Below are 13,525 nucleotides of genomic sequence, written 5' to 3' on the forward strand. Positions count from 1 at the left end.
CTCCTGTGGGTGACTCTTGTTGACCTAGTTTATAACCTTTCGTATTTTTTTCAATATCCTGTAATTATAGATAAACATACACATATTCTTACAAAATTTTTAAAAATGGATTACATTATATACATTTTTTTCTTCATCTTGGTTTTTTTTCATGGAAATTCCCCAAGGTGTCATAGCTTTATTTTATTCTTTTTAACGGCTGCAAGATATTCCAAGGTGTGATTCTTTTCATTTAGTCACTTTCCCCTATGAGTGGAAATGTGTTTCAGCTTAATTTTTAGGCAACTATGAGCAAGACTGTAATATCTGTTCTTTTGAAAATATCCTTACATGCTAGTGCTTTACTTTTTGTGGAATAGACTCCTAAGAGTGGGAGCATTGACTTAATAGATCTTGGCATATTGCTTTTTTCAAAAAGGCAGCAAAGCTGCCAGCTTTGATACAATTACATGTTTCTCCATAAGTCCCAAGAAATAGGTGTTTATTGACTCATTCAACAAGAGACGGTCCCTGCCTTCATCGTGTTTACATTAGTGGTCAAGAAGGATAAGAAACAAAGAAGTGAATAATATGATGTCACAAATGGACTGGGAAGAAAAATAAAGCAGGGTCAGGGTATAGCAATAGGGGTGGCTACTTCAAAGGTGTTCATAAAAGACCTCTCCAAGGAGATGCTATTTTGATAGAGGCTTGATGAAGGGAGGGAATGGGTCATGCAGTAGTTGGAGTGGGAGGAGGCTTCTGGAGAAAAAAAGAGCAAATGTAAAATGTCAACAAAGAGCTTGACATTTGTTTGAATGGGCTGTGGGGGTCACCAGAGGAGAGACTGGCTGGGAGGTCACTGTTGGGTAGGAGAAGTGAGAGATGTGGGGGTTTGACAAGAGGTGGTCAGATTCAGGACACATCTTAAAGGCAGAGCTGACAGACAGTGCTGCTTGTTTAGGTGTGGGGTTTAGAAAGAGATAAGCATGAATAATTCCTAGGCTTTATGGGAAAAATTGCAAAGATTGGCACATAGTTCCCATAAACCCTTTGCTCCGCTTCTCCCAGTGTTAATATCTTATATAACCACAGTGCCCCAGTCCAAACTGAGAAATTAACATTGGCCTAGTACTGTTAATCCAACTAGTGACTTCAGATTTCACAGTTTATCCAAGGATGAACTTTACTCTTCTCAGATATAGTCGAGGATATCACACGGACTTTAGTTTCCTCTGATCTATGATAGTTTATCAGTCTTTCCTTGTTTCTCACAACTATGACTTTTTGAAGAGCACAGTCAGAATATTCCTCAATTTTAGTTTTCTCTAGTATTTTCTCATGATTAGAATGGGATTACGGATCTGGGGGAAGAGTATCATGGAAGTGAGGTGCTCTTATCAAATCATATCACAGAGTATATGATGTCAGCATAATGTATCACTGGTGATGTTAACATTAGTCATGTGATTAACCAGGTGATATTTTTCCGTCACATTGATCTGAAGGGGAGAGAAAGGCCTTCTAGGTGAGTGTGTGTGCAAGAGAGAGTGCCGTGCTGAATAAGGGCCCGTAAACTAGGTACACGGGGAAGTGTGGACATGTGTGGGATGAGAGAAAAATGTGTAGAAGTCAAGAAGTTTTTGGGGTTTTTATCTGGCAAAGTGTATGATGGAAACAATCTGAGGACTGCTGTTGTAAAGGCACCTGCTGATCCTATTTTCCCCTTTCAACGGGAGTGCCTGAAACACCTTTTCAATGCCTTTTAATCCCTCTAGGTAAGTTTTCACTTCTTGGGTCAGTCTTGCTAACTTATGATTTTTCTGGGAAATTATCTTCTTTAAGTTTTTAAAATTTTCCTGAGTTTTTGCCTTGATTGTCTTATAATTCTTGTAAATTTCCAGTAATTATAGTTACGTCTTTTTGCATGCCTTTAAATAGAGATCCATCCGAATAATTTTAAGACTTGTTTGCACACTTTGGAGCACAGCTGATAGAGCAGAAGAATCCCATGGCGAGTACCTGATACATAAATAGCCTAACTAGGGCCGATTTAATTCATTCTGAGAACTCTTTTCCATTTTACTGAAATAGAATGAAAAAGTACTGTCATCATTTCAGAAACTTTTTGGTCATGTGATACTGCTTTATTATAGTTCAATACATATTTGGAAAAAATGGAAATTCATTTTTTGTTGTTTGGTAAATATCAATTAAGGGTTGCATATATTTTGTTTACTGTGTTTCACTATGTTTTTCAAGGTCCAAAATTGGAGTGGTATTGTTACTTAAGAAATGATTCTACAAGAATCAATATGACTGTCAGTGGGGTTTTATTCTCTTTGAAAAAGTAGGGTCAAACTTTACAAGACAGATCGTCTTTCTTGCTAGGTTCCTTGGCCCCAGGCCCTTTGCTTCTATCAGGAAGCTGTCCTTCAGAGTGAATAATGCTTTTGCTAGTTGGAGGCATATTAGTTATGCAACAGTGCATTCTGAGATGCAATTGCAAAAGCCATTAAATTATCATGCTGAATTTAAATCTTATTATCACCTTAAAAACACTGAACAGCAAATTTACATTTCTTCGCTTAGGTTTATAGACCGGTATTTCCTTTTGATGTACTGAAGCCTGAGAGGAGGCAGGTTTCCAGACATGTAGAAGTGGTCAACTTGGGGGGTCTCAAATTCTGTGATTCTAGGAGGAACAAGTTTCTTCTCAAAACTTCAACATTTGCAAGAAAGTGTTTTAAGAAACCAGGAACAAGATAAGAGTGTTTTAAACAAGTTATATTTCCTTAGAGCTAATCACTGGATTGTCGGTAAAAATAACACAAGCTGATGTTACAGCTCCATCAAGGCTACCACTGCAATGTGACCTCCAGTGACCTCAGTGAAGTCTAGCACGGCTATTGATTAAAGCATCTCCACAAGAGCTTCATGCCTCCCTGACCCACTAAAGGTGGCTTTTGGAGGAAATGTTGACAAACATGGGAGAGTGCCTTGACTCTTGCTACTCCAAATGGCTGCTGGGGTTTGTGGGCTGGTCTGCAGCGGTGTCCGGGGCCACCAGCGAGCCAAGCAGCCTGGAATGAGGGGAAGTGATGTGTGCGCTGCAATAGTCTAACAGCAAAGCACTGGGTCTCAGGGAATTTCTTAAATGAACCTCAGATACCAGAAAAGATTAGATATGGACCATGAGTGTTAGGTACCCATTTCTAAGTGAGGTCTATGTCAATTTTCTCTCTCATAGAACTCATAATCAGAAACTGGGGTTCTTCAGATGAGCATAAGCAATGATTTGTCAGGGCAAGTGGTATTAGGTTTCCATTAGTGTACATATTCTGGGTATTTTATAGATTTCATCCTCCTTAAATGTTTTTCCTAGAAACTGGGATAGTTATATTTAACCACAAATCAGTCCCAGATGTCTCTTGTCACTCTAAGGCCACACACAGGACCAGGGTCCAACTCAAGTAGTGGTGGAACAGGCCGTAGCGGGGGATCCAACTCACACCATGATGTCCTCATAGACACAGGACTCTAGGAAAGTGACAGTTCCCACCCATCCTGTGTTCAGCCACTGAGGGGCCCTCAGGGTTTACAAAGGAAGAATAGCAGCTCCTAGATCTTTCTGAGGCACCTTATCCAAGGACTATTTCTGGGTCTCACAGCGAGTGCCGTTGATCTGTGGATCTTAGCATAGGACTCTTCAATTTCTCTATTAAGCTGAAATTAAATTAAATTATAAAAATTGAAATTAAAAACATAATTGTACCTTACAATCAAATAAATAAAAGACTTTCTTTAGACATTGAAGGTAGCCTATTGAGAAAAGAAAAAATATTGCGAAACCCAGGGATCTAAATGTACATAGCTGTAGTTAACCTATAATTTAGACAGAGGGCAAGGGACTCATGGGGACAGAAAAAAAGAGACTCAAACTCTGACCTGTTGGAAAGTCAAGAATATAAAAATAAATCTGATGGACAGGATTGACCCTAGCTGAGGCCAGTCAAGCTCCTGGAAGGGAGCCTGTCACAAAAGAAAAATAATTCTGGAAGAAAATGTCATATTCAACACAGTTCAGAGGAATAATAACAGTGTGGACACCATGTGCAGGTGTTGGTGCTGGAAACCCCTTTAGTTTAGCCCCGTGGTTCTGTAGCAGTGATTTAGGAAGTGAGCTACGTGAGAGCATGTCAGGAAGTGTGTGCACAAAAGTGAAAGAGAATTTGCAAGTCCTGTGCTAAGATCCCCAGTTCAACTGCACTCACCGTGAGAGCCAGGCCACTTAGAGGAGTAGTCCCTGGACAAGGTGCCCCGGAAAGATCTAGGAGCTGCTGTTCTTCCTTTGTAAGCCCCCTGGGCCCCTCAGTGGCCGAACACAGGATGGGTGGGAACTGTCACTTTCCTAGAATTCTGTGTCTATAAGGGTATCATGACATGAGCTGGAAGCCCCAATATAGCCTATTATACTACTACTTGAGTTGGACCCTAGTCCTGTGCGTGGCCTTACAGTGACAAGTGACATCTGGGACTGATTTGTGGTTAAATATAACTACCCCAGTTTCTAGGAAAAACATTCAAGGAGGATGAAACCTATAAAAGACCCAGTTTAATTAACAGAGACGTCAGAAAAAGTTACATTCTGAAATATTCCTCCAAGTAAGTGCAATGGGTAATGTAAATTATTGCTTCAGTGATCTTTAGGATGTCATCATTTGAGTGTATAATAATCTTAAGAGTTTTAAGGTATTTGCATTTATACTTAAAATTGAATTTTGAATCCGTCTTTCAAAAATAAGAATTCTTAAGTTCTTCAGCTGAAACTGGGCTTCCTCAGAACGAAAGTGGACTCCATAACTTCTATTAGTTATAATTGTAACCACAATTTGATAACACTATGCTACTTATGAGTACCACAGATAATCTAGTTTGTTCTAAATCCATGTTACCATGCACATGTTATCTAGCTACAACATTTTGGTTAGTTTTTCCAAATTTTTGTGTCTTGAAGGTATGCGTCTCCTGGAGGCTGGAAAGTTATTTAAATCTAGTGTAATGCTGCTAATAAGATGGAATGCCTTTAACTTCTTGTTCATAATATTTTTTGATTGATTAGAAATTTACTGCATTCTTCTTAGATATTCTTTCTACACTAAAGTATATGCATATGATCATTCAGTTCTATACTTAATGCCTTATTTACATTCTAATATTCTTACTGATTTTCCTATTACATTATTTTTACACCTTGTAATCAATTTTGTTCTTTGAAAGTATAACTTTATCTAACACACTGAAACATTTTCTTTCTTTTTTTATGGGAATATAGTTGATATACAATATTATGTTGGTTTCAGATGGACAACCTAGTGACTTGATAATTATATAATTACTTATGCTCACCAGTGTGTAGTTCCCCCTGATACCATACCATTTAACAATTATAGATTAAATTCTCTGTGCTGTACTTCCACTCCTGTGACTAATGTATTTTATATATTTTATAATTGTACCTCTTTATCCCCTTCACCTGTTTCACCCATTCCCCCAGCCCCTTCCCTTACCTTAACCAACAGTCTGTTGTCAGTATTTATGAATCTGTTTCTTTTTTGTTTGTTTGTTTTACTCTTTAGATTCTAAGTTGAAATCATGGTATTTATCTTTCTCTGACTGACTTGAAACATTTTATGTTTTAAGGAAAAAATAAGGAGATATCTACAGACTGAAAAGATGTTTTCAGAGGCATAGAGTCTTCAGGAAAATACTGGCGTCCATGAGGTCTCAAGGTCAGCAGTTCGTACTTTTTTATTTTCAAAATTATTTTCATGCTTTTGCAGATCTGAGAGAAAACCATGTAACTGTTCTAAGTCATTATTGCTAATGTGTAATTGGATAATAATGAAAAATATTTTTACTTAAAATACATACTTTTAACAATATTTCCTCAGATTTCTAAAAATTCAAATAATACTGGAAATGGATTATTTAGTTCAATTGGGGATGGTTGAAAGAAAACACTGTTTTAGTAGAGAACCACTGGTTATTAAAATTTGCTTCACTTTTTTAAAGGATACCACTGTTAACATAAAAATAAATAAATGTCAGGCATCTCTATAAATTTTATTTCTGATTTATTAAGGAATATATACCTATTTTGCAATTTTTAAGTTTCTTTTGTAACGTTGGCATACATACACACACATAATTTAAAAGGACAGCTGATTTAGCAATCCTACAATATTCTTTCAATATTATTCCCTGACGCTCCCTAAGTACACAGAAATTATGCTTTTGTTGAAAAATGTGGTGTCAATAAAATGACAATATTAATGAGCAAAAGGTCATTTGAGGACCTTTTCTAAGTTGTTTATAGTCTAAGTCTGGAAAAGAAAAACCAGATAAGCCTACCCTTATTAAACAGCTTAATGTAATAATAAACTAATATAAAATATTCATTTGGAAGTTTGAATGACAATGTCGGTTAAAATGGTTCATTCTAATGGGATAGCTTGAGGAAGTGGATTTCTGATTTCTTTTTAATGTGGGACCCAACACCAAATGTTCATAATTTTAAATGAAAAAGTATTGATGATGTTTTATTTTGATTGTCTTGATCGGACTTGTCTTCAGTCTCTACATCTTTTCCTCATTTTCCTGTTCTCAAGAATTGCCCAACCAATATGTTACTCTGTTGCTCTGAAGTTAATTTTATTATTAATGCAAGCAATGCATAATTAAAAAGACAAGCTAGATTTAAAAGAGCATGCAATGAATTCTAAAGTGCAATGGGAATTATTTGGTGATTATTCATATTTTTACATTATGACTTTTATCAGCCTGGAATACTAAGAGTTTTTACCCGTGGGAGTGTTGCTCGTCACAATTCACACCCAACTGACCTTTTATTAAAGTAGCTAGTCAAGTACAGCACAAGTAAGTAATACGAGATTCTAAGAAGGAAAAGTCTCTTTTTTGCCACACCTGCACATTTATTATTATAGAAAAGAGTTATGCAAACACCTATGAAAAGAACAAAAGTGAGCAAAGCCTTCTTGGGTTTTTTGTTTCAGTACATTTGACTTCTTTATTAAGCTCACCGGAGACTTAAATCATTGCTGCAATGATCTAGAAAGGCGTGTGGGTTTGAAAGGATTTGAATGCTATAAACCTCTAAGGGACCCATATGCAAATATTAGCAGAATGAGTAAAGGATTTGCAAGGAGTGGGAGTCCAGACTCCGCTTGAAATGATTGCACAGCACTGTGCTTCTCACAAAAAGCTTTTAAAAAGGTGATACCTTAAGATGCTAAAGCAAGTCAAGTAATTAAAAATAGCAAACTTCTTTTTTGAAAAGTCAATGAGAACACCTCTTGCTTAATTGTGCCATTAGACAAGTGGTTAAATTAATTTATGTAACAACCACAGTCATTCAGCAGGTATTTATCAAGTGCCTACTATGTGCATGGGGACAACAGCAGTGAATAAAATGCACCAATATATTTTCCTAAAGTGGAGATTACAATATGGGGAGTAGAAATGTGTAAGCAGTAACAAACACAGTTACATGTTATGTTAGGTGGTGATATTGCTATGAAGAAAAAAGAAAACAGGAAAGGGAATATAGAGTGTAAGGAGGGGTGGAACTTTTAAATAAGCCTAATGACTCAATACTGCATAATTTACACAAAAGACGTAGATACCACTTTTGCCCGCATAGTGCCAACTGAAACAAGTGCAATGAAACATAACACCTGCTGGTAAGTTTTCTAAATCACCATTTGTGAAGATAAATGGTGTTAATGTAGGTAAAATAACTGGTATGTGTCTTTCCTCAGAGAGAAAAGACATATTTTTTTAAATGGTAATAGACTTACTACATGTACATGAAATATTGTCAAAAGGTTTGCAATAAACAAACATACAATGGAATAGTCCATTCACTTACTAAAAGGGTAAGGGCTTATCTGGGTATGGGGGGAAAAAATCAACCCATTTTTTTAATTGAATAAATATTATAATCTGAAAGTAGTTAAGGATATCGATGACAATACAGATGGATGATACATGGTGCTAGGAGGCTCTATGTAATTTTTTGTTTTATCGTCACTTTTACATTTATAGGAAAGCCCTGAGTTTTGGGATTAAACCCAGAAAGAAACTATTTAAATACCACCTCATTCACATAGTACACTGATTTTTGAGAGGACATATGTCTTCCTTTGTACATTTGATTTATTAGAAGATATATGGAGATTTGGAAATTAAATTGATCTATTTGTGATCATCAGGCTTCTTTCATGGTCGTCTGCTTGGAATTTGGATATGAAACCTCAGGTGCTAAGAACTTGACGGTGTCTATAGCCCAGATAACCCTGCCCATTTTTTGCAACGCATCTAAAATACGATGAACCCATTACAAAGGTTGGCATTATCTTAAAAGTTACTCAGACTTACATTACTGGATAGAATCGAAGGGTTTAGCCAACCTGGTATTCAGAAAAAGGAGTTCAATCCTTTTTCTTTCACTGTTACTAAGTCAGTATGAAAGGACTCTCTAGCCATCCAAATAAACAGAAGTTGGATTAGGAGGCCTCAAAACCTATTAAATATTGTAATTCCACCAATCTCCTAAAAGGAAGGTATCAAAAACAGTATATCATCTGATGGAAATAAATTTAATAAATGTAATAAATACCCCTGTATTGGAGCATTAAAAGAAGGACAAAGTAAAGGTCAAACTGCTTAGAGGGTCTCTCTTAATCAGACCAAAGCATTTATACATCTCATGTTGCGGAAGCAGGAATGGCCACCGCTGTGAGGTTCACCAAAAAGAGGCAACCGGTGCTGGTCTGTTTTGGGCCAAGCAAAAGGATGGAAGAGAGGCAGAGGGCTCCTGGCAGGCCCTGGGGAGAGCAAAGACTTCTCAAGGAATGTCCGTGTGCCAGAGCTGGATTCCTTCTACACCAGGATTAACCTTTGTTACGTCATCTGGAAACTTCAAAAGAAAGAATTAGAAATTCTCAGTTGAGGGTAACTGAATTGTGACTTTTCCAAAGCAAGTAGAAAATAGCATATGTTTTCCCTTAAATTCTCTTGATGTCATCCTCCCTACATTTGCTTAACAAAAGCTAAACCCAGGAGTCATTCGCGAATTTGTACTACAAATCTGGTTCCCCATAACTCTCCCAAGTACTGACTCTCCCACCCTCTCACAAACCACCATGCACCAGTGCACACCTCTGATCCTGCACCACCTGGCACGCCTGTGTTCTGGGGGGTGCCTCCGTCCCCACTTTTCTTCAATGGTTCTCCAGATGATTTCCTGCCATTCTCATTCTTTCATCATTCTTATAAATAATATATTTAATCCAGGCTTCTCAACCTCAGCACTACTGCTGTTTGGATCAGATAATTCTCTGTTGTGGGGCTACCTGTGCGTGATGGGATGGTCAGCAGCTTGCCTGCTACCTGGAGCCAGTAGCACCCCACCCCTCCAGTTGTGAAAACCGAAAATGTCCCCTTGGGACAAAGGAACCCCCGAATGAGAACCACTGATCAAAATCCGACCTCTGCAATCACAATAAACATCTACTCCATATCAACCACAAAGCCTCCTAACGACCTACAGCTTCTTGTTCTCAATTAAAACTTAACTGAGACACTAAATTCCAGTCCCTCTTGTTAAAGTGAAACTTACCTGTTTGACCATTTCTGGGTTTAGTTCCTTTTAATTGCTTCTACTTGGCCTTGTACCTAAAATGCACTGTATGAAAAAGTAAGAGTGAATATAAAATAAGTGAGAAAATTGAGGAAAAGGAAAAATATGTTAAAAACATAAGATTAAGTTAAAAGTGATATTAGGTTACAAATGAAATAAACCCTTTTCCTCTCACTTCTTTTTCTTCAAATTCAGTGAGACTTGGATGTCTGCATGTTCACCCAAGTTTTGCTTGGACTTTAGCTTGATGCCAGCAGCTTCCTCTCTACATTTTTACAGTCTGTCCTTTCTTATATCCTACATGCAACCTGGGATCTGAATTACAGTGAATCTACTCTTTTCTGACACCATTCCTCCTTCTGCACATGAGGGCTACAGGAGCAAATGATCCACTCTGCAGATTTATAGTTTTCTCATCTGAGGTAGCCCCTCAATAGCATTCGCTAATCCTTTGAGTCTGACTGGTAAGCCACTATTTCAAAAGTTGATTACTCCACTCAAGCTGTACAATCCACCCCCTTCACCCTCAGTGCAGCTGCTATTTTAACAAGAAAATTGAGGTCATTGCGTGGGAACCACTTGTGTATCCTTGCAGTTCCCGTCAGCATCGAACAGCTACATCTGTCTTTCTCTCCTCCAGTCTCAAAGGATCAGGGGTCTGTCCCACTATTCAAGGCAAAGCACACGTTTGATTTTATTCCCTATCGCTGATGCCGAGGCTTTTGCCATGAGTTATTTCCTTTTTGTCCTTTATCTTCAACATTTTCTCCTTTGCTGGCTGTTTTCCTTCATCCTCTACACCTACTTCCAACTTCTATCCAGAAGAGGAAATCAACAAACAAAAACGAAGTGACCTCTCTCTTCACTAGATTTCACTGCCACTACCATCCAATTTCTTTCCTCCCGGACTCATTCAAACTCTCAATAGCAGCAGTCTACATTCATTATCTTCGCTTTCTAAGACTCAGCCGTTCCTCGGCACAATGGGATCTGATTTCTAACCCCATTTAACAGAGCATGCTCTCTCTAAAGGCCTGAAGCCCTTATCTTGACGAGCGCTCTCACAGGTATTTGACACCGTTACCTTCATTTTTCTTCTTTCACTCCCTGGGCTGTTTCTGCGCCCTCCCTTCTGGCTGGCCTCACGCCCAGCAGACCCTCTTGGAAAGGCCCCTTTGGCAGGCTCTTCTTTCTCATAAGTGAGTGAAGTCAGCTAACTGAAAACAGTTGACACTATAGAGGCTAAGCAATATGCCCACCAAGGTTGTTGATGTGACTCCTGCTTAGATGGCAGGGCTCCCTAGAGATCCACCCTTGGTTTATTTCTCATCTATCTTCCCTGCTCTCCCCAATCAAGCAAACCACTCTTAAGACTTTATTAATGACATAGATGGCAAAGACACCAATCCTCTTCTCTGATGAAACTGCAGAATTACATATTACTCATATTGGTCTATGGTATATCAATGCCTAACAAGGACACATACAAAAAACAATAACCAGAGCAATGGAATGGAACCAGAAGTCCAAAAACAGATACTGTAAACATGCAATCATAAAGTGCAGCAAAGAAGTAATTATAAATCAATGGTGAGGCCCTCCAATGAAAGACTATTAGCAATCCCAAACACACCAAATTAATTAGTGTCTGAACTTTATAGTCATCCCTTGCTTTCACAAGAGGAAAAAAGGAAAGAAATCAATGCTAAAGTAACTTTCATGATTGCAAATGTTTTTATATCATGAGAAATAGTGTTTTAACAGATAAAGTTTAAACTCTGTTTGTGCTTGTAGTTTCCCAAAGGTAGCTAAAATGAAATGTTGTCATAGACTAGAAGATCTAGGAGGACTTATAAAAAGGAGTATACATTTCCAAAGCAAATGAGATTTTCAGGGTAGAGTATGTTCTCGACCTCAATTCTACAAGCTCAGAACTTGAAAGTCTTTTAAAAATTCCTTTTACAAGGAACTGGCCAATTTATATAGTATTTTATAGGCACACTGGAATAGCTGCCAATACTAACCTGATAGAAGGACCAAAATTCTCAGAAATCTAAACCAGAGAGAATTCCATTCAAATGAGTTTGATTATCATATAAGGAATGATTCTCCTAATTTTAATCAAATTGTAGTTTCAGTTATGTATAATTCTAGACAAAGACTGTAAGAAAATGTAAAGAAAGGTCATCTTTATGATTTGTATAAAAACAAATGGCTATAGAATGAATAAAATGTTTACAAGCTGTGTTTGGGTGGTGTAAACAACGTTTCAGGGTAAAGTTGAAAGTATACATCTAAATATAACATCAGATGGTGGAAAGGAATTTTTCTCTTCTAATTAGTTTAAAAACATTTTTTATGAACATGAGGAATTAGGCTCTCTTGGATTTTTTTTCTTATAAAATATTATAGCTGTTTTCCTGCCCCCTCCTTTATTTTTAGCAGAGCTGTTTCTGATTTAGTTTTTTTTAGGTTTTTAACATCAAACTAAAAATAATAACCTGAAAATTTGAATTACTCTTGGACAATTCTTTCCTCTAAGGCATAGATTTCTTGAAACAATGTTATTTTCACCTCACTCCTGATTACCTTTAAAAATCAAAAAGAAATGAATATATGGTATGAGATACTGCTCATATGGCCTCATTTATTAAGAAAAAATAGAACTAACAGATGAAACCTGTTTCAGAACACCTAAAAAAAATCCCTTGATATTGAAGTTCTTTTATTCTCCAAAATGATTTTTCAAAACAGGATAAAATATTTTGAACACAAATATTTAAGGAATTGGCTTCAACACAGGTTGAATTTCCAGTTGTCAATATCATGCAACTAGTTCTCTTATATCCACCAGAGGTGGTGGCTTCATCTTTTTGTTAAATATAGATTGGAAGTATTGAAAAAATGGCTGTAATTTTATGCTTTGTTTTATCTTTAGGTATTTTCATTTGTTTAGGTCTCTAAAGAAAGAAAGATGGCATGAATAACAGTCAAAACCACAAAAGTACAATGAGAATGGCATGACTGACTCATTTTCAAACTGTCCTTAATCATCACCCTGATCTCAGACTGATTGAGCAGCTTTTCTGCTTTGAAATCCCTTTTGCGATGCATCTTGCAGCAATGGGAATTCCTTACTTAGCCATCTCTCTCTGACAGTCTCCTAGGGTTAAAGGGCATAACAAAGTGCTAAAAGAGGCCAAGCTGCCTCATGCTTACATCGTGTATTTGATGTTGAAACTTCCAGAGGTTTATTGATGCAGTGGGACTAGAAAAATGAGAACAGAACCGATTTTCTCTGTGGCCTTCACCCTTTCTCACAGACCACGAGATAACCACTGTTATCAAAAGGAAACTAGAATTCTCCCCTTCTGTTTTTTATGTCAAGCTAAAATAATGGCATTTCTTTTTTCTTCTCAAGGAGGTTTTACCAGGTTAAACATAAATCTTAACAGAGTATTGCTTATATTCAGAATAAGTAGTGCATTTCCGTTTCTTTTCTTTTTTTATCGGTATGTGAATAATAAAGATATTAAATTAATCTTATTTTTTTTAATTTGAAAAGTTAGAAGTTGTTTTATGAATGGGAAAAATATAAGACAATATTTTTTATTGTCTTCAACGTATCTATTATGGAAGATTTATGTTGAGAAGAGCAATGCAACATGCAATGAATCCTAAATCTAGGAGAAAACAAATTCTCTCATAACTGTAAAATTTGAACAAAAAAAATGTAAAGAAAGAAAATAAGGTAAAAGTAAGGCATATGTAGTGAAATTAATCTCATTGGTTGTACTGCTTCCACTAGTAAAGGAGAAATTG

The 13,525-nt window shown here is 37.0% G+C and overlaps 1 protein-coding gene across 3 annotated transcripts in view; it reads left to right on the forward strand.

Annotated features, from left to right (window-relative positions):
* Nucleotides 1-13,525, forward strand: part of CSRNP3 (cysteine and serine rich nuclear protein 3) — a 179,121-nt gene that overhangs the window by 35,096 nt on the left and 130,500 nt on the right. For all 3 annotated transcript variants that reach the window (XM_073241590.1, XM_073241591.1, XM_073241589.1), the window contains one exon: nucleotides 5,683-5,771. In XM_073241590.1, the coding sequence (XP_073097691.1) occupies nucleotides 5,759-5,771 (13 nt within the window). In that variant the 5' untranslated portion in view covers nucleotides 5,683-5,758. The remainder of the gene's footprint in view (nucleotides 1-5,682; nucleotides 5,772-13,525) is intronic.

Source organism: Manis javanica, chromosome 7 (assembly GCF_040802235.1).
Source record: "Manis javanica isolate MJ-LG chromosome 7, MJ_LKY, whole genome shotgun sequence".
NCBI classification, from domain to species: domain Eukaryota; kingdom Metazoa; phylum Chordata; class Mammalia; order Pholidota; family Manidae; genus Manis; species Manis javanica.